The 26,632-nt window shown below is 39.8% G+C and overlaps 2 protein-coding genes across 3 annotated transcripts; one reads left to right on the top strand and one right to left on the bottom strand.

The window, feature by feature from the left end:
* The first annotated feature begins 1,652 nt into the window (after positions 1 to 1,652).
* LOC115795912 (alpha/beta hydrolase domain-containing protein 17A-like) lies at positions 1,653 to 14,956 on the top strand. Of its 2 annotated transcripts, XM_030752049.1 has the most exons (7): positions 1,696 to 1,833; positions 2,538 to 2,623; positions 3,400 to 3,848; positions 4,045 to 4,239; positions 7,142 to 7,321; positions 7,868 to 8,168; positions 14,932 to 14,956. In XM_030752049.1, the coding sequence occupies exons 3-6, from the start codon at positions 3,403 to 3,405 to the stop codon at positions 8,091 to 8,093; spliced, it is 1,047 nt and encodes a 348-aa protein (XP_030607909.1). In that variant the 5' UTR covers positions 1,696 to 1,833; positions 2,538 to 2,623; positions 3,400 to 3,402; the 3' UTR covers positions 8,094 to 8,168; positions 14,932 to 14,956. The 2 variants fall into 2 exon arrangements, with proteins under 2 accessions (XP_030607908.1, XP_030607909.1); XM_030752048.1 differs by lacking the exon at positions 2,538 to 2,623 and having other exon boundaries at positions 1,653 to 1,833.
* Positions 13,251 to 20,410, bottom strand: LOC115795914 (GRAM domain-containing protein 2B-like). The gene is made up of 13 exons (XM_030752050.1): positions 20,236 to 20,410; positions 19,388 to 19,531; positions 19,194 to 19,260; positions 18,540 to 18,612; positions 18,179 to 18,282; positions 17,803 to 17,889; positions 16,965 to 17,036; positions 16,782 to 16,844; positions 16,583 to 16,673; positions 16,371 to 16,427; positions 16,186 to 16,267; positions 14,983 to 15,093; positions 13,251 to 14,198 (listed from the first exon to the last, which is right to left on the bottom strand). The coding sequence occupies exons 1-13, from the start codon at positions 20,274 to 20,276 to the stop codon at positions 14,195 to 14,197; spliced, it is 996 nt and encodes a 331-aa protein (XP_030607910.1). The 5' UTR covers positions 20,277 to 20,410; the 3' UTR covers positions 13,251 to 14,194.
* Between the last annotated feature and the right edge of the window lie 6,222 nt (positions 20,411 to 26,632).

Genomic DNA, 26,632 nt, shown 5'->3' with positions numbered 1-26,632 from the left:
TCACACCCCCATGAAACACAGTCCTGCAGTGGATCAATGATGAATGGAAGACCTCGCTCTCTCTCTCTCTCTCTCTCTCTTTCTCTCTCTCTCTCTCTCTCACACACACACACACACACACACACACACACACACACACACACACACACACACACACACACACACACACACACACACATGCGCGCGCGCACACAGGCCTATATGTACTGTGTTTTCAGTTAAAGGACCTAAACATAAAGCGAAACTAGCACATTAACAACATTTTGTGAAATAATAAAAATACACGAATAAGGCGTTATCACTAAAAACACAGCTGGCAGAACACTTTATCTTAAAGAATACAAGGAAAGGTTTAATGACAAAGACATACACCTCTACTTATTTAGGAATATGATGACATCTTGAGTAGAAAGAGGCGTAGAGCTGCATCTTTACTAAAATAATGTAACACCATGCATGTATTTGAATGCTGATCCACATCAAGAAAAATGTGTGCAAGTATACAGATACACATCTGCTATTTAATGGACTATAGTGAAATTTATGTAACATTAACCTAAAGTTGATTATAAGGCAAGTATAGCCGTATTTATTATATTTAACATTTTTAAATATATTATTATATTTTTGTTCATATTTGGGAGTGGGGGGTTGGGGAATTTACTGTAACATTTATCTCACGTTTATAATTAAACAGATAAACAGTGTTGTACCAGACCTCTGTCCCAACATATGTATTTGGTCACATGTGGGCTACAGCACAATAGTTGTTCACCCTGTTTCCTATGCATGCACACAGATATGTCTGGATCAATGCAAACAGAGTCAGTAAGGAGGTTTGTAGGGATGCTATGTTTGAAGAGACCAAAAAAAAAAAACTTGATGATTATGATTATGGAGGCGGTAAACAAAGATTTTGCATTCGGAAAGTGAGGACTTCCTAAAAACTGAGAATAAAGCACTGGTGCAACAATAACAAGTGATGTCCAGATGTCTTGTTTTCCTTCATAATATTATTGAAATAACACACACACACACATCCAATCTTTTGCATAATGAACACTTTCAAGCGCAATTACATTTTGCAGTACTCGCTGTGCTTATAATTAAGATTTTAAATGCAGCAACTTCACTAATAATTGAATATTTTCTACATTGTGGTATCGGTTTAAGCCGGATCCTCGTTGCTGTTTCAACAAATAGCACACTTTTAAAACAATTTGACTCCAGTGAATATGAAACACAACACTTGCTTTAGTGAAATGCTGTTCATGCTATTCTCTATTTATTTTAATTTAAACTCCCAGTTTCACTCATTTGATTAGATCTGTTGTTATTATTATTATTATTATTATTATTATTATTGTGTTCAAATCTGAAGAACTGTGTAGACCTTCCCCCTATTTTGTCCTGTGCAACTACACTGGTGTTACTCATGTTGATAGAAAAAGCTGACACTATATAAAAATAAACAATGATAAATAAAATGATAACTGAACGTCACTCTTCAAATTACCTTATACACAGTATCCCTCTTTCCTTTTTTTTTTTGTATTATTACGTTTAACGTGAAGACAATAAATTATTTCTGTCACATTATTATAAAGCTTTTAAAAGGGATTACGTCCTTACGTCACTTCCGGCTGTCGTAAGCCAGTAGTAGAAAAAAAAAATCTGTTTGCCATGAATATCAGCTAGCTAGCCACCGACAGCTGTCAGTATATTTGAGTAAAACCATCCATGTCAAGGCACAAGAGGGACTATCGAAGTCTTCTGCTGCTTCTGTGTACAAATAGGGGCACACCTTCCTGCCTACGAGCCTACTGTGGATCGGTAAGCAGCTCGCCTTGAGGATACGGTGCTAGCGAGCTATTCGCCGCCGCTAGCTACCTGCCTTGCTAACGATAAGTGATGATTTATTTGATTCGGAGCTCATATTAACATGTGCACCGGCTAGTGTTCAGCAACAGCAGCAGTGTGTCGCTTTTCTGGCTCATCGGTCGCATGCATTGCTACGCCAGCATTCTGCTGCAGTTATACAGCCAACATCAGCGGCTAATAGAGGTTAATGTCGTTAACCATGTAGCTACCGTTAGCATATAGCTCTGTGTGACTGTCTGCTGAGGGGGTGTTGTATTTAACCACTCGTGTCCACCTTTTCCAGTCTATCTAAATAATCTGAATGTCGTAAATGAGAGTTTAGCAGCCATAGCTCAAAACGGAAATTAAATCTCCTTAATTTTAATTTACTTTAGATTGCGGGACCTGTTTTATGATGTCAGTAACAGCTGAGGTTTTAACACAGATTATGGGTTGTCACATACTTTCCATAAAGCTGAGCTCATCCTCATAGCTGCGATTCCAGGATGCTATTGACTTTTATAATTTTATGACCTAAATGTTATAGAAAGCAGTGGTGATTGCTTTACACCAAGACTCCTTAAGTTGTAACTGTGTAATTTTGTCTTGTTGCACGACACAAAACCAGTTTCATGTATTTACATTTCTTCTTCTTCTTCTTTTAAAAAAAAATAAAGATCCAACTGGATCAGTGACTAGAACAGAGGACATTGGCACCATTGTGTGCCAATAGATTTCAAGACACTGGGATTTTTGAATCCAGGTAGGTCTACAGAGGGCATATGTGCAGGGTTTCCCCAAGGTAGCTGGTTGGCAGAAGTAGTTAAACTGTTTGTTTGTACTCGTTTATCCATCCATCCATCCAGAAACAAATTTTTTTCTTAACTTTGAAAAACACTCCTCACTGATCAGTCAGTGAAACTGCAGATCTTGCTCCATCACATCTCATCTACAGTGTAGTTACCATAGCCCTTGCTGTATGATGCGGTACCACTGCTTAACTTATTGTGAGATTAAATATCCATCCATCTATCCATTTTCTTCCACTTTGCAAATTTAGGATAGCAGTGGGGCTGGAGCCTGTCCGGACAAGAGGCAGGGTAGACCCCGGACATGTCACCAGTTTGTTGCAGGGCTAACACATAGAGACAGACAAGCATTCATGTTCAAAAATACACCTACAGCCAATTTAGAATTACCAGTTAACCCAACCCCATGCGTGTGTCTCGACTGTGGGAGGAAGCTGGATTATCTGGAGCGAATCAATACAGACATGGGGAGAGCATGCAAACTGCACACAGAAAGGCCCCAGCTGGCCACTGGATTCAAATCCAGGATCTTCTTACTGTGAGGTGCCATTGCTGATCACCCAAACAATATTAAATGTTTATTAAAATGTAATAAGATGAGAATATAAAAATACTGTGGGAAACCCTGTTGTGAATTAGTGGTAAAATGCTTTGCTTGTAGTTTTTTTTATTTTTTTCCTGTTTTTCTGACTCCTAATTACTCTGTCTGCTGTGTTTATATTTCCACCAGAAGATGAACGGTCTGTCCATACGAGAGCTATGCTGCCTGTTCTGCTGCCCCCCCTGCCCCAGCCGCATTGCAGCCAAACTGGCTTTCCTTCCTCCAGAGCCCACCTATGCTCTTCTCCCTGACCCAGATCCAGTTTCTGGGGCTGGAGCAGCATCTGGGTCCACCTCTGCAACTGCTCTCCCTTCTCTCGGAGCCCCTGGACTGCGCTCTCGGCTTAGCACTGCCAGTGGAGGTGACAGAGGTGGAGGTGGGGGAGGAGGAGGTGGTGGCAGTAGTAGTGGCGGTGGCAGCAGCAGTGGTGGTGAAGGCAGGTGGAAGCTGCATCTCACAGAGAGAGCAGAGTTCCAGTATTCACAGAGAGAGCTGGATGTGACGGATGTATTCCTGACCAGGTCTAGCCGAGGGAACCGGGTTGGATGTATGTACATTCGCTGTGCCCCTAATGCCAGGTGAGAGGCACACCAACCCCTGAAAACCTTGATACATTTTTGGATAAATGGATCACAGCCTTGTATGTCTGTATTTAGAATACACTGTTGCTGTTTTTTTACACAGCTGTTCCTGGGATTTTACATCAGTTTTAGGCCTCACCCCTTGGTGCCTGACTTTCTTTTTCTTTTTTCCTTTTTCTTCTTTGTCACTCAGGTTCACTGTTTTGTTTTCCCACGGTAACGCAGTAGACCTGGGCCAGATGAGCAGTTTCTACATCGGCTTAGGGACCCGCATCAACTGCAACATCTTCTCTTATGATTACTCAGGCTACGGTGTTAGCACTGGCAAGCCTTCTGAGAAGAACTTGTATGCTGACATTGATGCGGCCTGGCATGCCCTGCGCTCCCGGTAAGAAGGCAAAAATTCAGTCCTTGCTCAGTCTGAACTTAATGGCCAGAAAGTATGAAATGCCCATTTAAGTTTTTAGTAGATAAACCATTAAGAGCCACTCACATCACTGACCAAAAACTTTTTGAAAAAAATAAAAAAAACCCAAACATTTGGTTGGCTGAGTTTTATGAAAACTCTCCCTGCTGACCACAATGGCTTCTCTCTGTCCTTTAGCCAGTGTAGTCACAGCTAAACAGTGGCTCACTATCAGACAGGAGGATGACATACTGCGCTCCACGTGAAGTGGTGCATCTAATATTCTTCTCTCTTACTTTTCCACTTGTTTATCTGCTGCCATCATAGTTAATGAGCCTAATGTTGGTAAAAAAAAAAAAAATTTACATTTCCAGATGGCACCACAGAGAACATTGAACAAATAAAGCAAGATTCTGGTTTATTTCAACATAGTGTATTTTCATATAATTTTATGTTTGTTTGTTTTTTTATTATTGTGGCTTATGTTTTGTGCTTCTGCCTCCTCCGTTGCAGGCATTTTTAAAAAGTTTTTCCAAAAACCTTTTTACATGCATAAATCCCTTTCTATTTTTTTTTTTTTTTTTTTTGTTCGCATGAATCATTTTTTTTCTTCCCTATCCTGCTGGCTGGAATAATCACCCTGCAAACTGTGCAAACTGTGAGTGTAACTAGCAATTACAGCAAACAGTAAACCCATTAACTATTCTAACTCGAGCTTAGTATTGGAACAGTGAGGCCAATCCCTTTATTTTTGCTGTAAACTGCAAACATTTTGTTTGACATAAAAAATCAATATGAGATGAAAGATCAACATCTCAGCTTTTATTTCCAGATATTTACATCTGGATATACAGTTCAGACGATAGCACGTTTTGTCTTAACCCACCCATTTTTCTTGTGAGCAACAGTATTGGAACAGATACACTTAAAATAGATTAAAGTGAATAAGAATTAATATTTAGTTGCAAATCCTTTGCTTACAGTAACTGCATTAAGCCTGTGACCCATCACTAAACTTTTGCATTTGTCTTTTTTGATGCTTTTCCAGGCTTTCACTGCAGCCTTTTATTGGGGGTGGGGGGTTGTTACTCCCTTCAGTCCCCTCTTTAGCAGGTAAAATGCTCTATAGGGTTTAAGTCTGGAGATTAACTAGGCCAGTCTAAAACCTTCCACCTCCTGCCCCTGATGAACTCCTTTGTAGTGTTGACAGTGTGTCTTGGGTCATTAACGTGCGTCGTGATGAAGGATCTCCCAATCAATTTGGTTGCATCTTTCTTTAAACTGACAGACAAAATGTTTCTGTAAACTTCTGAGTTCATTGTGCTGCTGCCATCATGCGAGACATCATCAATGAAGGTTAATGAGCCATCCCAGAAAAAGCCATGCAAACCCAAACCATGACATCATTACCTCCACTGTGTTTCACAGGTGGGCTCATATGTTTGGGATCAGCAGATCCTTTCTTTTTCCAAACTTTAGCCTTTCCACCACCTCTGTAAAGGTTCATCTTTGTCTTATCAGTCCATAAAACTCAGAATTTCTGAGGCTCGTTTCTGTGGTTTGCATCTTCTGGTGAAGCCTCTGTACCTGAAGTCTTCTGTGAACAGTAGATTGTGATACCTTCACGCCTGCCTTCTGGAGGTTGTTACTGATGTCTCTAATAGTTGTTTTAGGGTCTTTCTTTACAGCACTTACAATGTTTCTGTCATCAACTGTTGTTTTCCTTGGTCTACCTGTTCCACATCTGTTACTTAGTACACCAGTGATGACTTTGTTCTTCAGGACATTTCAAACAGTTATACTGGCTATGGCCAATGTTTGTGCAATGGCTTCACAGTTGCTTGCTTTTTACCCATAGACAACAGACTGGTTTTCATGTTGGTTACTCCTCTAACTATAAAGGCACAGACTGCACAGGCAAAACCCAAATCTGAAACTGAGCGTAGACATTCAGTGCAATTTATTGTTTGAATAATCAATGTAACAGGACACACCTGGGCAACAAAACAAACCTGTCAATCACATGTTCCAATACTTTTGCTCACAAGAAAAACGAGTGTGTTCATGCGAAAGGTGCTATCCTCTGAACTGTGTATCAGATCCAGATATAAATAGCAGGAAATAAGAGCTGACATGTTGATCTTTTGTCTCATATTGATTTGGGTTTGACATTAAAGAAAAAAAAAATGTTTTCAGTCTGCAGCAGAAATAAAGGGATTGGCCTCACTGTGCCAATATTTTTGGAGGTGAGTGTATGCGTGTAAGCATTAAAAAAAAAAAGCATTAACTGTGCATGCGCACTCAGTCTTCCAACTTGAGGAGCAGCGGCATCTTTGAAGAAGTATTTTGGGTGTTTTTATCCAACAGTGTTCTCCACATACACGTTATGTTCCACCAGGTGGACTCCATGATACTTATGTCTGTGTCAATTTGCTGAGCAGCTAGCTACAACTTGTTCTCTCATTAATATGCAGTGATGGTGGAAGAAAACTGCCGGGTTTCCCTGAATATTTAGAATAGAGACTGAAAATTCAAAATTAGTGTCTGGACATGAGAATTTTCAAGCTTGTTCTCTGTGCTCAACATATTTGCAGAATATAAGTGTTCAGTAGTCTGCACTTGTATACCATTTGTTAGCCTAAGGTTCTATTAAACACTTAATGTGTTTCTCCTTCACCCACTCTCACCCTCATACACACTCACACACTGATGGTGGCAGAACCACCATGCAAAGTGCTCATCTGCTGTCAGCACAAACTTGGAGTCGGTGTCCTTTCATGTAGAGGAGCTCTCCAATTAGTGGACAACATGCTCTGCTGCAGCCGTCCCCAAAGTGTCCCTTGTTGCTGTAATCTATAATGAAATATGAATATTTGTGTCTCAGGTATGGCATCAGCCCTGAGAATATCATCCTGTATGGACAGAGCATCGGCACGGTGCCTACAGTCGACTTGGCGTCGCGGTTTGAGTGTGCTGCTGTGGTACTTCACTCTCCTCTGACCTCTGGCATGAGGGTGGCCTTCCCTGACACTAAGAAAACTTATTGCTTTGATGCTTTTCCAAAGTAAGTTTACAGAGACTGCCGCTGTGATTACTTGAAGTTATTTAGAATAAAGTGAATAATTCCAGTTTATTGGAGTGAACATGTGTTGAGAGTTCTCAGCTTTTTCCTGAAGCATAATGAGCAACTCTGTTGGGCACCTGTGTGTTCTAACTTCCTTTACAGTGTTGATTGTTGCAGTAACATTATAGTGCGAGACATCATCTAGCTCCTGTTTCAGTGGAAATTGAATACACTGTTTTATTTCAACATGGTGGTGAATAGCAGTGTGATGTGTTTGGGGAATTTGAGAATGTTACCATCGTCTGTTAAAGAGATTTCCGTAGACTTGATACGACGGCTTCATGGCAAAACCAGATGTAGAGGATTTCTATTTTTTTTTTTTTTTGTTATTGTTTATTTTAAATCACTGTACCTGCTGACTGGTCTGGAAATGTTTTTCAGTTAAATATCTGAAAATTGTACTGCTTTACCACAAAGTCTATTGATTCATTGCATGCAATGACAGAAGTTAATCTGTTCTCTGCATTTTCTTAAATCTTCTTCCAGCATCGAGAAGGTATCAAAGATCCCATCTCCAGTGCTCATCATTCACGGTACAGAGGATGAGGTGATCGACTTCTCTCACGGCCTGGCCCTGTTCGAGCGCTGTCCCAAGGCCGTAGAGCCCCTCTGGGTGGAGGGAGCGGGCCACAACGACATTGAGCTTTACAGTCAGTACCTGGAGAGGCTACGGCGCTTTATTAACCAGGACCTGGCTGCACAGCATGCCTGAGAAACACAGCCTCTCTGTGTTTGTATGAATGAGACTGGGCGTGTGTGTGTGTGTGTGTGTGTGTGTGTGTGTGTGACTGCATGGGTGGGTGGGTGGGTGGGGGGGGTTGGGATGTTGGCATGTTTGTAGAAAATATGGGAGGGGTGGGGGGGACCTAAAAATCTGTGTGGTCACATCTGTGTGTCTTGAAGCAGCACACCTTCAGGTTAAACACAAACTATGTTCTGTTTCCTGTTTTAAAGGTTAGAACATTTTTAATATACCATTAGCTCCGCTCTTCGGAAAACACTAAAAACAACAGTAGATAAGACACAACTTCACAAATGCAGTTTTTACTGAGGGAAAAGTTTGATTTGCAGCTTTAAAATGTCTTCACTCAGTTCACTTGAGAAGTAACTACAGTGTGCGCTGTCCAAAAAGGCATACAGATGTAATGTTGAAGTGTTGGTGAATGTGTGTGCTACATTGTGAGTGTTGCTTGTATATTCATACCTCCATGGACCTGTGACACCTGAATAATGTGTTCACACGTTTGTGTGTGGGTGAGCGCTGATAGAAATGAAGGACATCCTGATGACTTGGACATGTGCGAGTGGAGGAGGCTTATGGAGACTTATCCAATATTAGTGTGTGTTTTTTTTTTTCTTGTATGTGTATGTATGAAGAATACCTCCACAGCTCGACCAGTTCTCCCTTCAGTGGACAAACATTGGTCAAGCATGTGCACCCTTCCTCCTCCACTCCTTGTTTACTGTTAATGGACATCCACCTGACTGCCAGGGCATTTCCCAAGTTGTTATCCAGCTAACACTACCCTGTTCCTTTTTGTGTGGTTTGGGGGTCCATCTTCTGTCTTTCGGTGTCCGTTACGGTGGAAATCCAAGGGACGAGCCTGGGGTACTGTCACAGTTTTATGGCTGTTAGGTGTCTCATACTCTTCTCTTTCCCAGTATTTTTTATTTTGTCTCCAAAAAGTTCAAATAATAGCCTGTTATTTCCTGGCTGTTGCCTTTGACTGTAGAATTGCAGCTACAGGGAATTATTTTGCTTTCTTTCCTCCATATAGTTTGACATTTTTCTTACCAGGAATTCATGTGTGGTTGAAATGGAAATAGGCCTTTTAGAGGCACATTAACAGTACTGCTATAGAACTGCAGGTCTACTCAGTAATTTTCACATCTCATTAGTCTAGTTGGCTCTTAGCTGTAATCTGTTGCCCTTCATTCGCTAATGGATGATGTTAAGAGGTTAGAGTGCACTGGCCTGGCAAGATTTAAGGAAAAGTTTTGACGTTTTGGGACATACAATTGTTTGCTTTGACACTCCAGAAGGTGACTGCACCCAGACAAGAAATTGCCCAGCCCATAACACCCCATAAAACAACTAGATGTCTCATACAAAGTGTTTTATAGTAAGGTTTATAGTGGCTGCAGAGTGGATTTTGTCACCTTTGCTCAGAGCCAGGCTGGCTTTCCCTCCACTTTTCCAGTCTTACTTATAAGCTGGAAATTGCTGGTTGTTGCTTCACATATACACAGGTGTGTCATTCATCTCATGTGACTTCCAGCAAAAAAAGAAGCAGATATGCACATTTAACAAATGTCAGATTATACATTTCAGCCTGGAGTGCAGCTGTTGAGAAGGTTGTGAATAATTTTAGTTTCTTCTGGTGAATTGCAGAGATTGATACTCCAGTTGGATTCAGAGGCTCTAAAGGAATAAGGAGACAAAATAGCTGCTCATTTTCCCCAAACCAATAAGCATTATGTTCATTTTATCCTGAATTATCATGCTTCATTAGAATTATACTGAGAATTTCTAGTCTTACAGCACAAGTTGCTTTTAACGTCTTGTTCCTGTAGTATTCATCACCAGGGTTAGTTGACCTCTGCACATTTTTTGTAGCGTTTTATTATTATTATTATTATTTTTTTGTCTTGGTGTATTGTGTTTGTTGTAGTATGGGCCATGGGTTGTTTCAGAATCCTGCGTGTCAATGGTAAAGGTTAACTGTGTGATACAGGTTGCTGTGAAGGGACATCATGCCTACTAGCTCTGGTTTAACCTCTGTGGCCCAAAATGTACAGGAGCTCTCTTATGGGTGGCAGCACGCAGCATGTGTGACACAAGCCATATTTGAGCCTCTCACTGTTGGTGTGGTGCAGGTTCCACCACACACACAGACACACACACACACACACACACAACTTTGCACATCATCACACATACATACACATGCACACTCACACATGCACTACTGTATCATACAGTATATTTACACATTTATATATATCAGATCAAGCATGACGAAAGCAGGTCTTAAGTTCAGCACTATTGTACAAAGTATCCAAAGTGTAATAAGGGTATAAAATGTAAGTTTCTGTGTCTTCTTCATTATTATAGACTGTGTTCTAAAGGCCAGCATCAAGGATACAAGAGTCCTGTTTGGACTATCAGGCTCTGAAAAAGCATGAGAAGGTGCCTACTGCACAGGAGACCCGTCAGTTTCAGTGAGAGTAGCTGTGTTTTGTCAAAGGGAACATTTACTGAACTAGCACTGATCTGATTACTTCATTTTGGGAGTACAAGTGGGGCTTATTAAGCAGTGGAAGAGTGATTGAACACCACTCACTTCCTGTTATCATTTTAAATGGGGAATATTCCCATTCTCATCTTGTGTTTTGTGTCTCTGATATTTGAATAATGGAAAACTGTTACCTTCTTGAACCAGGGATCTGAGCTGTCAGAAGAATTGGAGAGAGTTATTTATTGCCCCTCTCTCTAGAAGTAAACAGTGTCTTTAGTTTTTCGTTGACAGGTTGGGTTATCAGGGAAATCTCTGGATCCACATCTCACTCATGGGGTCAAAGAAACTGTGTGGAAACTTACCGTTTTATTGATGCACCACTATAGTTGACGTACATTGTATCCTCTGGCCTTGAATGTTTATTGATGTGGTGGGGCTGGGGGTGGGCTGGGGGCGGGGTGGGGGTAACAGTGAAAAAAAAAAAAAATACAAACTGTATGCATGTCTGTTGTGTTTCGCAGAGCAAATGAGGGGGTGGTTCATTATCTATTGTGTAGTCTGCGGGAGGGTAAAACTGAACTCACGGCATTGGAACATTGAAGCGCTTTTTAAAAAAACAAAAAAAACAAAATGGGACATTTGAATTTTTTTATCGCTGATACTAACTGATGTATTGTTGAGTTTTTGTGCTAGAGTGGGGCAACGGTGGGTGGGGCTAGATAATATTAGTGGACTGTTTATATGGTTACTGTACTTACCTATTCTATTCTTTGTATTATGATTTGTAATTTTATGTTGCTTTTTTTGAACTGAGAATATGATGTAATGAAATTAATTCATGGGACTGAATCTTGACCTTTTTATGGACAACAAAATAAAATCACTTATGTACAAAAACATACAATTGGTAGGATTGATTTTTGAACAGTCATTGCATTTTTGTACAGTCAATACGTTAATAAGTTAGTGTAGAAGCCCAGAGAGACAATGATAGAACAATTACAGTATTATTAAAGTACATATTGACTCAAGAGTTAAATAAAAATAGCCTGTAATATAATTTAATTTGTATTTACACTGTTGTGTATCTGAAAGTTATACATGGTTTGACACATGTATGGTACTGTGCAAAAGCCTCGAGCAACCACTTATTTCTTTGTATTTCTCTCCAAGGACTCAGATTTTCTTGTAATTTTTTACAGTGGTTTTGAGCATTTGAACATCCTAGGTGAGATTGAGTTTCTTCATACAGCGCCAAATCACAACAAACAGTCACCTCAAGGCACTTAATATTATAAGGTAAAGACCCTACAACAATACAGAGAAAACCCAACAGTCAAAATGACCCCCTATGAGCAAGCACTTCGTGACAGTGGGAAGGAAAAACTCCCTTTTTACAGGAAGAAACCTCCAGCAGAACCAGGCGGCAGCTATCTGCCGCAACTGGTTGGGGCTGAGGGGAGAGAGACAGGACAAAAGACATGCTGTGGAAGAGAGCCAGAGATTAATAATAACTAATGATTAAGTTAAGTGGTGTATAAACAGAGATAATAGATGTGAATGAAAAGAAAGCTTTATCAAAAAGCAAGGTTTTTAGTTTAATCTTAAAAAGAGGGTGTCTTGTCTGCTGAATCCAAACTGGGAGCTGCACAGAGACGAGTCTACTGTCAGAGACCATAAGATCATTAATCTTGTTTCTGTACTGTATGAATTCTGAAACCCGAATGAAACTCTTCAAATAAACCATTCCTCTGCAGATGATGGCACGGTCTCAAAATTTTCAGAAAACGTAACCTTTGACCTTTACCTTCAGATCAAGGTTGCACAGATTTGAACTCACCCCAGAGTTTTAGTAGATGCATCTATGGTGACATATGGCCAAGGGTAAAGTTTTTGTGGAACAGATGCCGACGACGCCTATGACAATAACTCGACTTTTTTCTTCAAGACAGCTGAGCTAAAAACTATCTACAACAGATGAACAGTATCTGATAGACATGTCCTTAAACAGGAAAAAAAAATCCAGTAACGACCTGACACAGGGCCTCAGAGATACATCTGGCCCTTCAGTTGATCCATCTGCTGTTCACTGAAGCCTCATCAGAAATGGTCTCAGTGGAAGGGTGGCTGTCAAGATGCTGCCATTCTTAAGAAAGAGAAATGGGGAGGAAAGGCTGAGGTATACCACATTACACACACAGGAAAGTTCCCTCAGATTTTGATCCACCGTGTAATGCCGTCTGGAAAGCATCTGATTGGCAACAACTTCATTTTTCAGCATTGGAATGATCCCAAACACACTACCAATGCAGAAAAACACACAGTAGAACACTATCGGTCATTCATTGGCCTCCCCAGACCTCAACATTATTGAAGCAGCGTGAGATCATCCTGACAGAGAATGGAACAAAAGGCAGCCAACATCCAAAGAAGACCTTTGAATGTTTTTCAAGAAGCCTGGAGAACTATTCCTGAAGACTACTGAAAGAAATGACAAGAAAGCTGCCCCAGAGAGTTCAGGCTGTGTTGAAGGTGGTCATACCAAATATTGACTTTGAAGCTTGTTTGAATTGTACAAACTCTATCTTTGCCTTTTATACTGTATTTCCACTTATGCTTGCACATGTTTGAATAAATCACTGCATCTTTGCCCCATTTTTTGGTAGCAAAATATAAAGAAACAAAGGGTGGTTCAAGACTTTTGCACAATAGTGTCTACTACATAGAACACATGAAGGTTTGGTCATGGAGTCATGGAGAAGTCATAGAAAACACTGGCCAAAATGTGCATGAGCCCTGTATGAACTAAATTCAGCAAAATTTAATGATGGGACAAAGGATCACTCACTGTTGTCATACATGTCTGTGACTGAACATTCACATATGCAGTGAGTGCAACAAATCTTGTCATAAGTCTATGTTTAATGGAAGTGACTGCCCTCTGCTGGCTAATTGTTGTCATTACCAGTCGTCTTCTAAAGCACGCCTCTAGATTCCAGCAGTTAACTCAAGCAGTATGAGCGCCTAAATTAATTGTATAAAATCAATTTAAATCAAGCAGTAACAAATTAATTATTTTTCAGCTCCAGTTTGTTGTCAATGTTGCAGACTGTGTTGGTCCAAGAAAAAAAAAAGGACAGCCAACTACTGCTAGCTGAGCTCAGCTGTTTATCAGCCAGGAAATAAACATGGCTTCAGCAGACTGCCTCCATATGGCTCCATGCAGGGGAGCCTCCCCTCACTTTCTGATCAGTCAGCAGAGAATCAATGTACTCCTAACAGAAAATATTGTCCTGGTAACTCACTGCCAGCACAATCAGTCATCCACGTAGTTCGCCACATGTGGCCTTGATTCAGACATCCCAGCAGCTTGTTCGTGCTGACCTGCACCCGCTGTAGAACATCGTGCTGCCACAGGAGTTCCATGTCTACTGAGAGAGAGCTAGTTTGTGTGCAATACTGAACATGTCTTTGGACAAACAACAACAGAAGGATGTACACTATGTCAAGACGAGGATGAGGATCACAGCAAAGGGGTCACATTGATGGTTTTGTCACAGCTCCCGGCCACCAGCTACCTGGTTAAAAATAAAAAAGGAGCAAGTATAAGAGAGAGCAGTGGTGGGGCATGTACCACTCTTTCAATAAAGCAAAATAGTAATCCTCTTATATAAAAATGCAAATAAAACTCCCCGCGTTCAAAATAGTACATTAAAAGTAGTTCAGGCTGAGTCTAATTATAGATGCAAGCTGGTTAAAGTGGAGATAATTTGAACTCCAAATGCAAGGTAGCTCAGCCTGTAATTATGCCTCATACGGTGTAATGACATGTTTTGCATGAAAAAATTGAAATCGAAACACAGCCTCAGAACATCGGAGTAAAGACTATAATATTTTCCTCTAAAATTTTTAGTAAAACAGTATCGAAACATTCAAGTCTTTTGCACATATATCATCTTACATTCACTGCTGTTATGGAAATTGCTTACACTTCCTGTAACCTGACTTAACGACACTGAGATTCAGGTGAATTTCCCACACTGGTGTAAAACATTTCACTGTCTACATTTTCAAAAGCATAATCCATTCCGCTCCATGAGCAGGTCTATTCTTTTCCTCGTGTTGTTGTTTGGAACTAGTAAAACTGCTCTGCTCCAGTCTGATCTGATCTGATCTGACACTAATAGAGGAAAAGTCTCCAAAACCGGTCTGAGACATCTCACTTTTATTTTTTCCCCTGTTCCCCAACATATTTCATTTTGTGCCTTCTTCTTGTCACCCTTCCTATTTTTTTCTTTGCGTGTGTGTGTCTGTGTGTGTGTGTGTGTGTGTGTGTTTGTGTGTGTGCATATATGTACTCACTCTCTGTGGTGTGAAGACCAATCAGTCAAGGCTCCCAAAGAGTTCAGCTGCTCCTGCAGTGCTAAAATCCTTAGCCCGATGTACCCGGATGCCAACAGGATCAACACCATCCTACAAACATCCACATTAAATTCCTTAATGCACGCCTTTTGGGAAGTGTGCTCCACACGGAGCACAGAATTTAAGATGAGTACATATTGTACAGGACTATGAGCAGGATATCAGTAACTTGTATCTGCGTGAACATCGCATGATAACATTTCTCCAACCAAAGATTTAGATATTTGTCTTTGCTGGAGAACCTTCAGCCAGTCCAGAAAATCAACATACCAAGATCCAGCAGATGTGTGTTTTCAACAAAAACATTTACGTTAGCCCGCTGAGAATTCTACATAAAAGCAAAGATCGTGGGTCTTTTTAATCATGGGTCAAATTCACAGCCATATTGTCTTGGATCAAGGGCTTTGAGTTTTTCGTGGGTTCATGATTTCTTTTGTTTTTGAGGAGCGGTTTATGTTCGAGCTCTTTATTATTTATAGCCTTCTGTTAATTGTGTTATTGTGCTTCTGAGTTTTTTTGTTACTCTGTGCCTTCAGCTCTTAGTTTAGCTCCAGCTGATGTTAGGTTTGTTTGTTCCCTTGTTGTGTTCCTTCAGTCTTGTCTCTGCGTTTGTCTTTTATCTTTTTTATTTTGGTCATCGCTTTTCTCTGTCTTGTGGCTTTGCTTTCTTTTGTCTCGTTTTCTCGATTAGTTTCAGCTGTCCTCCAACCTCTTACCTTTCCCCTCGTTATCTCCCCTCGTGTGTGTACTGTCAGCCTCCCCTTGTTCTTTGTTGCGTCTTTCCTTGTGCTTGTGTGTTTCCTTGCCCATGTTTCCCTAAAGGCTTCTGGCACTCGGATTTCCTGCTCTGCAAACGCTTTGAGCTTTTTGTGCTCTTGTGAGTTGACAGCATTCAAGCTGATTTTTGAGTTTATTCCTGCTTCTCCGAGTCCTGCACTTGGGTCCACAATCTGCCTTCCACACAGCTGCTCTTTGACACATAAACTGAGTGGAAGATGGTCTGTTAAAATTCCTACTCTTCTTCCAAATTGTTACTGTTGAGATGGACCTAATTATACATCCCACTCTTTTCCTTCTACAAAAAAAACTGCTTTCTAAAGGCATCAAACATCATTTATCTATGAATCTGAAAGCTATACTCACAGCATCACATAGATGTGGAAGAGAACACTGAGATTCTTAATTTCTGTCAGTCTTTCAATGGCCCTCCAAATCCATGGTCCCGCTGGCATAGACAGGACAAAAAAAAAAATCATCTTGTTATTTTATAATCACACGACCCTGTGTGGCTAATTCACACCACAACGTGTTTGTATTTGTACACACACCTCTGTTGTCGTCATCTGTAAAGCTGTTTTGACGAGTGGAATTGCTTCTGCTGGGACCTGAAAAGACAAATGTATTATTTAAGACACATAAGCTCAGCAATAAAACCCTTAAGATTAGTGTCTCAAATAGAAAAGTAACATATAAGAGCTAAAGTCATTATTGAAAAAAAGATCATGATCAGTCAGTGATGATTAGTCAGTTTTTCCTCTACCTTCACTGGACATGTGAAGAAAGCTGGTATCGAGAGAGTCGCTGCTCAAATTCAAATCTACACGGTCCTCCAAACTGGAATAACTGGAGAGCTGCAGATGACGACAGAGATGCCATAAGATAATTTATCACCATGCACTATGGACCGATAGTCACTGAACTGCAGCGAAATCCCAGCAGCTGCTGAACGATAAACCTACCAGATCATGATCAGCTTCGTTCTCTGCAGAGGAGAAATGAGGACCGCTGTTTGCACCCTCTGCCTGTTTGAATCACACGCAAAAACACATAAAAAACAAAAAGAAAAAAAACAACAACACTAATGTTTGTTTCAGAAAAGATGCCTTCATGTGCATGTGTACCAGGGGGAGCAGCAGCAGTACCTGTGCATGGGCGCGCACACTTTGGAGGAGCTTGTAACACAGCTCACGGCTCCTCAAAGACACAAATGAGTACTGAGAGAGGAAAAAGAAAAACACAATGAGGACAAAGGCTCAAATCTGGGGCTCAACAGACTCCATGTTTGCACATCACTGAGAAAGTTCATCTGAGATCTCAGCTGCACAAGCTGTCGGATTCACTGCAGGAGTCTCAGTTTCCCCTCCTTTTTAACAGTGGCCATCGTTTTTTCTTTCTTTCTTTCTTTTTTTTTGTCAACTGTGTAACCAACTGACACATTTGTGTCAAAAATTAACAGTTATTTTTGGATGGTGGTTAATTTACAAACAAATGAACTAATAAGTGAACTAATAAATGCTATCAGAGTGTTGTGCCACCTTTTCCTAAATTAATTTTGTGCATTCACACAAAACAGAGTAAAAAACATGCAACACAACACATTACTGACACATTATAAGAATTTTAAAAAAAAGAAATGAAAAATTACATAAATTCAGTCATCCCAATAAAAATTGATTTTCAATTCTTTGAGTTACGGGCAAGAAGTTCAACAACAAAGAAGTTTCTGGTTTCACAACTATAATTCCCTCTAGATGTAAGCTTTGTCACTGAGGCCAGAAACCCCGAGAGGGTTCGCCGTGTTACCGAGCACCATGGCAGCCTGCTTATTAGAATAGCAAATTAGGTTTCTGTTGGCTTCTGATCTGAATACTTTGCTGCAGAACTGCACTTTACATCTTTCATGCAAAGATTCAAACACTTTCAGGCAAAAACAAAAAAGAAGCTGAAGACAATATGATATTTTCAAAGGTGTGTGCTGACCTTCTCTTCAGCAGTTTTTATAGAAAGCACAGATAGGGCCGAGTTATGTTTCTTTACATCCTTTATACTGGAAACAGGAATCACCACCTGCAACATATTGAGAGAATGGTATTGTGTCATTGCCTTTACAAACTTAGAGGTTATTAGAGTAGAATTATACACCACACACAATATTATGTTTTATTCTCTATTCAGGTCCCTTTAGTTAGTCCTAAATACTAAAGATGAAAGTGAATTCCCAGGATAGGTATTAGTAATACTGACTGCTCCTCTGTGTCTTTAACCAATGTTAGAAAATTAAAATTATTGGTGAGGTAAAGCCCAAGTGGTCTAGCTCCTGTCATTATATTTCAGGTGCTATAAGTGTGTGTGTTACCTTGGTGTCTTTGAGCAGCACGGATGAGTGGAAACACACATGGCTCTCAGAAACAAAGAGTTTTCCATGATACAGCACTTCCTTCTGCAGGGAGCACGTGAAAGCTACAACACAGATGCACACAGTTTGAAGGCATTAGGTAGCTGTGTCACCAGCACGATCACAGCGGCTTGTCTGCAGCATCATTTACTGAAGAGTTTCGGCCGTGCATTCACCGCAGACCACTTGGCAAGCAGAGTATTGAGCGGCACTTCATCAGGCAGCAAAAACATCAGGGACAAAGTGGAAAAAGGACACATTGCGATGCCATTTCCATAATCAATAATAGCAAATAAGTAACAACCTCTGGACCTCAGCTCACCATGTGCCACGCTTTCCCCCTCAGGAATCTCTGGAAACAGCTTGTGGAAGCTTTTATTGTGCTTGATGAAGTCCTGTAGGGAATAAATGGCCAAGTGTTAAAAAAATGCACGTGAACTGATAATTTTGGAGTTTTTCCTTTTAGATTAGTTTCAGGCACACAAGAAGAAGCAGGTGTGTCAATTGACTTTATACCTGCATTCACCTTCAGTGTGATATATATAACCTTTTTTAGGTGCTGAGCTTGTTATAAAATGTCCAGTGTCCAATGTCCAATAGGCAGTCAGTTTTAATCACTACCAGCTCCTGACTCTAGTTACTGCCTGTTTGTATCTGTTGTTAGTTTGCGCACAGTGGATATTAAAGCTTTGCCACCTGCAGTGTCCATAAATGCTACACTTGCAGAGAGAACGAAACCAAAGCAGGAAGCAGGGAGATAAACACCGAGCTAAAAGGCACTACAAAGCCCCTTAAATCCGAGCAGAGCCACATGTTCAGGTGATAATTCTTTACAATGTTAATTTCAATCATTTTGCCACATTGCTTGCATGTTAACACATAATACATTGTTATTGTTAAAATATGGTTGATAGCGCGTTCAGTTCCTATGCTGTGAATAGAAGGAAGCGAGGTGGGTAAAGTGAAGCAGACTTACATGATTGCTGACAAGCTCATCTGATCGCTCAAGATTCTCCTCTGCTGTGGCCTGCTCTCTGAGGACACTAAGGCACAATAGTAACACAAATGAGATAAGGATGTTTTCAGGGCGATATCTCACAGTCTCTGAGGCTTTAACATTTTTAAACCATCCTACACCCCCCACCCCTTTATGTTAAAGGAAGAGTCTACCTCAGGGACATGTTGGAACTGAGGCTGGGATTTAGTGGGCTCTCCAGTTGTGTTTCGTGCAGACTCTGGCTCCGTGTAAATTTCTTATTACCAGATTTAAGACCGCCTTTTCTTAGGCCAAAAAATCCACCTCCTTCCACAGCGCTGTCCCAAAAGACCAGGAGACAAATATCAGACTGACGATCTAGCTTTTATATCACACACAGACACACAGACATAGAGGTCAAATCAGTAGGGAACACCACAAAAGTAAATAGGATCATACCAAAATACAAATTAATGTATTTCTCCCTGATGGATGGGTGCCAGCTTCTGCATGCTGATGGGAAACATGTGATTATCTTCAGCTATTTTGTTTGTATCAGTTAGAGAATAAATTTTCCCAGAGATGCACGTGGCTCATCAACAGGGACAAGAAAGAGCCGTTCAGCATCACGATACTTTTGAACATCAAATAGGTGTGAAGAAGTAAAACACTGTTGCTGATGTTTCGTTACACTAGCTTCCAAGTCTCTGAGTAGCCTTTTGAATACCAACTGTACTGACTGTCTTTTTTAGCCCTGCGGGTAGTCTGTTGTCTCTGGGCGACTGCACGTTTCCCAGGAGGATGGTTTCACTTTTGTAAACCAGCCTCCACAAATGCCGGTGACACAACAAAATTGTCCTATACATCTGGTGCTTAGAATAGCTTTTTTTTTTTTTAAAAAAAACAAACAAAAAAAACAAACAACAACAAAAAAACCCCACTGTATGCTTAAAAAGCCAATATCACTATATATATATATATATATATATATATATATATATATATATATATATATGAAAAGAGAAAAAATATGAATACTCACATAGAGCTGCTCAGTGAGAATTTCTTGTTTTTCAGACTCATTATGGTCAGAAAACACTTCCAACTCACACACTTGCAAAAACCCACACACTTGCATACATAATGCAAGGCTATAAAGCTATAAGGCTTTATGTTTGTAGCCCAAGTTTGCCAGCTCTATGTAAGCGCTTCTTTCTGTCTTGTTTCCTGGAAATAACTCTTAAGTCGCAGGTGAGCAGGTAAAAGCAGGTGAGAAAAAAATAAAGGACAAAGACAGCCTACTCGGAGATGTGGCTTTTGAGGGTTAGCCAATCAGCTGTGAGAGGTGGGGCCCTGTGGGACAAAACCCAATCAGTGAAGGCAGGCGGAAAAGCCACACTGCGTTCACTCCTCATAGTGAGATGTTTCTATGGGCGGCACTATCAACCTTGACCTTTTGACTGACAGACACACCTCCCAGACCCAGAAACACCAGCACACACAATGAGTAGGTATGCAAAGACAACCGCCACGAGTCTGGGACGTCACGGTTACATTGTCGTCTGTCATGCAACCTGTTCAACCTGCGCAGATAGATATCGCAGAGATAGAATACCTGACACATATCAAAGAATAGCGTGACATGACACACCATGTTTAATGCAAATATCGCATCACTGGACCAACTGTAATTTAAATAAAATACACAACAATTCTTAGATGCCAGATTTGCAGGTCCATAAAATCATTTGGTCTTCAGGTGATCAAAAAGTGGAATTGCTTATGTTTGATGACGTTTCCTTAAAAGCATAAAAGCAAAGGTCGGACACTTTAATTAATAATTTACAGCACAGGTTTGTCAGTGATTTATGAATGTTGTTGCTGAAGATGATTTAAAGGCAGCATAAGCTGAAGCTGGAGCATTTTCCCTGTTGTACATGATTAATTTGCTCAAGTCTATAATATATATTGTTTTTATTTCATTATTTAATCCTCATGCCACAGTCATGATCTAACATGACAAATAATTCTTGGAGAACAGTCAGTTTATACAGTAGGAAACACAGTGTGTCTGTAATGCTGTTGACATTACAGCCATCCCTTCATTTTCTTAATGGCTTATCCAAGTTAGGGTGCAAGTGGAGCCTATCCCACCTGTCATAGGACCAGAGGCAGAGGTGGAAATTAACCAGGTACTAATTATTTTCAGGTAGAGTTTTCAGGTGTCTATACTTTACTTGAGTATTTACTTTTATGACAAATTTGGACTTCTACTACCTACAGTTTATCACAAAAATCTCTACTTTCTACTTTTCACATTTCCTAACAGGCTTTTTTGCCTTTAATCATTGAACCAATTTAAACCTAAATGGAGGGAATAACAGCACAATCCTATTGTGATTCATCACATTATGGCACACAAGGACATGAAAGAGGCAAAAAAAAAAAAAAAAAGTAGTTTATGAATCATTTATTGCACCACACTCAGGGGTTAAAATGAGTTTTTGGTGCTGGTGTGAATAAGTTGTAGTTGCAGTACTAGTGCTACATAAGAGGAGTGAGCATAAATGGAGTAACATTTTTTATATGGCAGATCACTTTAAGTGCAAGTTTTCTAGTAACTCAGCAAATATCAGCAACCACACAGTGTTGTGTGCAGTTTCTCACAGGGTGTGTCTGCTAGCTAAAGATAAAGCTGCTGCATTTCCTGGAGAGAGAAGAGAATGTGAGATGAGTTTACTCAGATACGGAGAAAGATGTAAAAAGATAAAGGAGGAAGAAGAGATTTAAAAAAAAAAAAATATATATATATATATATATAAAGGTAAGAACTGCTCAGTGATATTTCATAAACTGAAAATTTAATTTATTTTAGAGTTTTTTGAACAGATACTGGAGCTATACAAATGTTGCTGAAGTTGTGTTTTTTTTCCCATTGTGAAACATCCTGCAAAACAAATGGAAGTATACTAACCTATTGTTATTTGGAGGTTGCGTGACAACATCAGGCAGTTTGGAGCAAGCTGCACTGGTTAGTTTGCTGTATTGTGGTGAAGTTTACAGTAATCTACTATGCTGAACTGGTGTTGAGCAGCTGTGATGTTCATGGTCAGTGTTAGGTTACACCTTTATACTAGCTTTATACTGTCCAGGGGTTGGAAATCAACCATGATAGCTCATGTAGCATTTATTTATATATTGTTGAATTCAGTTGGTTAAATCCACAATGAGCAGCTGGTCACAGCATGCACACAAAATCTACTAGAGCTCACAATAGGAATTATTGTGACTTATTTCCAAGTAATTCTTTTCCCTGTGCTGCACCACTACAACTGATCTTAGGGTTCCCACACCTGCCAGATCCCACTTTAACCCCTGGCTACACTAATTTTTCTGTTTTGATGTGGAGGCAAATTTACACATCTACAATGCAGGTGACAGCAAACGTAGCTGGTTCTTTTAAAATTTTCTCAGCTTGTGCTACATAACAGATGTTCAAGCTGGGTGCATTCATTAGAATTAGAATCTGAGTTGAGATAATGAGTTGAGATCATATTAATGTGACATTAAGATTAATGTGGCATGAGGTTCAGGTAGCTTAAGCGACGAATGGCCAGAGGTGCACTCGCCAGTCCATCACACAGGGCTAAGAGACAACCACACACGTTTCCAGCCAATTTAAAATCCCAAATTAAACCAGCATGCCTTCAGACTAGGAGACAAATCTGGTGCAGACATACAGAGAAGAGCCAAGCAGGAGGTGTCAGGCAACAGCACTAACCACTACACTCCTGTGCCATCTGCAGACCGCCTTGCTATTTAATGAAATATTAGATTGTCAAAAACCTGTGCTGTTCTGCATTGCAGTGTAGCAGGAGGCCTTTTCACAGGATATTTTGATATGTAAGAGGGAAATGCACAAGTATAAATAATAAAGTAATGCTATCTTACTGAGACACTTTAATGAAAGAGAGTCATCGCTGAGCTCTTCCTGTGATGAGAAATAGGTGTCTGCTCTGGAATTCAGGAAATTTCATCTTTTCCTACTCCACTGAGTAGTCAGGGTTTTTTTTCCTTTAGGTTTCATTTTTGGATGATCATGTCTTCCTTAGTAATAATTGCTATTACAGAGAGCTGTGCAGAAATGTGAGCCATGAAATAGTGTGATTTGAAATAGCAGTTTTTTTGTTTTTTTTTTTTACTGGGAGATTTTATGGCTGTTTAAAATGTGTGATATAGAAAAAAAATGCACAATTAATGTCAGTCTGAATTCATTTAAATTCAAGCACATGTGTTTCTACATAACTCACATAATTTTAGCCCAACCTGCACTAATGCTGACACCATCAGATCAGCTTTCTCTGTTGTTCTGTGTTTGTTTAAAGCAGGGTCTCAGTGACTGCTGCGGCTCGTGAACTGCCAGCATGTGAGGGTGAAGGAACACCAAACCTCATACAAATAGTATCGATTTAGTAACATTACCAGACCTGTTTCAACACATCTCACAAAGGACACGCACCAGTTTGGGTGTCATAAAAGCTTTTAAACAACCACACACGGCTGGTCCATATGTGAACAGAACAATGCGTCTCTTAACTTTCCCTTTCTGTTTCTTTGTGATACTTTGAAACATTTAATACCAGTAAGGGGGTTGGCTTTCAGAGAGATTTCAGGGCTCACATTCAGTCTCGAGTGATAAAGAACAGTGTAACGTGCGGCAACTGTTCATATCAGACAGATTACAGATTACAATCAGAAACAATGACGGTGATGCTGTGACGATGAGGCGTGTGAACTTTACACAGGCAGAGATTGCCACTAAATTTTGCATGTAGTCTAGAGTCAAACACGTGTAGCGCTCTGCTGAGGTCAGATGAGTTTATTACAGCTGCTGATTATCTCTTGCGTGGTACGTGCTTTGAAAACTGACAGCATCACTAATCCATGGAGCAACATTCCTGAACAAAGGAAAGTTGTCTGTCTGGTCCTAGTGGCTTTCAAAGGATGGGGTGGGGGATGAAAGGTATTTTTTTTAGTATTTACAATTGAACAGAAGGCATCTTGAATGTAATTTTTGCCACATAAAATTCCATTTCAAATAGCTGAAATGCAATTCTGTTCATTATTAGGGTGGTTTAAATTCCCAGTTTAACTAGTAAGAACTGTAGTGTGACAAGAGTTGTAGGTGTCAAATACAATTTGACCTATTGATATATTAGATATAATTTATTAGAACTGTATTAATCAAAACCTTATGGATATGTATATATGGATACTTATTATATATATTTTGTAATATAACATGCCAAAAATAAATTGTAGCTGAGTTTAAAAGAAATAAAAGCTGTAATTAGAAAGTCACTACCTTTTCACTAGTGAGAAAAAATTAATTGTTAATATTTAGAGTTAAATTCTAATTTTTACAAGTGAGAAAATTAATTGATATGCTGTCTTTAAGTTGAATTTCCACTATTGATAATTACATTATGGATAAGTTGATTGGGATTCTAAATAGTCAAAAGCATCAGCTGATATTGAGATATTGATGATGTAAGCATGGATCCATCCTGCCTTGTATCAGCGGTTCAGGCTGGTGGTGATGGTGCAGGGGGATGTATTTTCCACACTTTGGGACCAACTGAGCATTAAACAACCCCGTGCAAACAAGATGTAACTAATGAAGTGACCAGTGAGTGTAAATGCCCATTCCCTTCACCATTTATAGAACCAATAGTTTCAGTTTGTGTAGGGAAATATTTTTAATCAACCATCTACACATTTCGACATTCAGGCAGTGCTTTTGCCCACTTGGCACGAAAACTACTGTCAAGGTCTAGAACCATTGCTGAGGCAACAGAATTTAGTATTTAGTATTAGTGAAAAACATTTTAAATGCACTTTGAATGAAAAAAGAAGGCAAAAGCTGAATTAAATTTCCAAATAGACTGTAGGTGTGTTTAATAAAAACTAGGCGCTGCATCAGGAGCCCGTGATATCACTGATTTACTTTGGTCCCATCTAGTGGTTGAAGAGCAAATCACACCAAAAAAGAAAAAACCCACAGGAATCAAACGGCTCATTGTGCTGTATAGCCAATCCTGTTTTTAATACAAAGTCGAGATACAATATCTACATCTATGGTTTGAAAGGAAAGAACAGGTACATAAGTGAGGGTTATGGCATCACCAGAGCTGGCCCCTCAACACATTTCATATTATGTTTCGTTGTGTGCCTTTTTATATTTCTCTTGACACAATAATCATTAGAAATCGAAAGGAATAACATATTTCATATATGTCAAACATTGTCAAGACTCATGGACCACACATAGAGTTCATATGAGAATAATTTCAGGTTTAAACAATAACTTTTCAGGGTGTGTAAGTGTGCATCTAGGCAATTCTTATCCATTCTCTGTCAAAAATACACTTGCTACCATGTGCTTTCAAGCAAACTAAACACCAACAGCTTGCCAGGAGGTTTTTCACTGATAATTCTGCTCTATATATCTAATTTCTCTGATGCCCTTACACCTATCACGGTTGGGTTGAAACGTACCTCCAGCTATGCAGGTTGAATGAGGGAGAGCATCAAAAAGGGCATCTCTGTAAACTGAAGCTAGTTCTGCCTCTATTGTACATACATCTCTAGCTGACTAGTTGGACATCAGTAATCCGTATCAAATAGCACCCTACACAGAGGGCATACGTTATAACAATAAAGCAAATAATAAAAAAAAGCACCCAAAACCGACCGTTAAAGATAAAAAACAAACAGTGACAATATCGTACTTTAACATTGGCTCGCCAAAAGAAACAAATAAACATCTTATTGGTTAGAACTTCTAGAAATTCCAAATGAATAAAACAACATAAAAAATAACAAAATAGTATAATAAATATCCTTTAAAAAAATCATATGAATAAATATGACAAAGTGAACAATAACAATAAGGCTTTTTTTTTTGCGACATAAGTACTACATCACATCCAATCCCACATTATATTTTGTGCTCAGACATTATGCAACTGTACTGTATAGGACTCCAATGATAGACTGTATGTACAAAATTGGTGACTTCGGCCGAGATGTCTGATATATTGGAACATACTGTGCTGTTAATCACCACGTGTGACCAATCGTGACTATATGTCAAATTCAGAAAGATAAACAACATATCAAGGAGTTGTGCAGTCGTACTGGACTTGGGGGGGGGGGGGGGGGGGGGGGGGGGTAAAGCTGGGATGTTCTGTACAACGGGGGTTTAAGGACCCGAGAAAATTTTAATGGGGGTTCACATGGAGATGGGAAAGAGGCAGAGGACTGTTGAAAGTGAGCAGTTCACCACTAGCTTTAAATATATTTTGAATTCCTCTCATAATCTTTCACTGACAGTAGCTTTAACAACTAAAAGTAAATTGAAGGAGGGCTTAACTGCA

Source organism: Archocentrus centrarchus, chromosome 17 (assembly GCF_007364275.1).
Source record: "Archocentrus centrarchus isolate MPI-CPG fArcCen1 chromosome 17, fArcCen1, whole genome shotgun sequence".
Classification (NCBI taxonomy): domain Eukaryota; kingdom Metazoa; phylum Chordata; class Actinopteri; order Cichliformes; family Cichlidae; genus Archocentrus; species Archocentrus centrarchus.
Note: the sequence above shows the minus strand (reverse complement) of the source record. Positions and strands in the feature narration are given on the sequence as shown.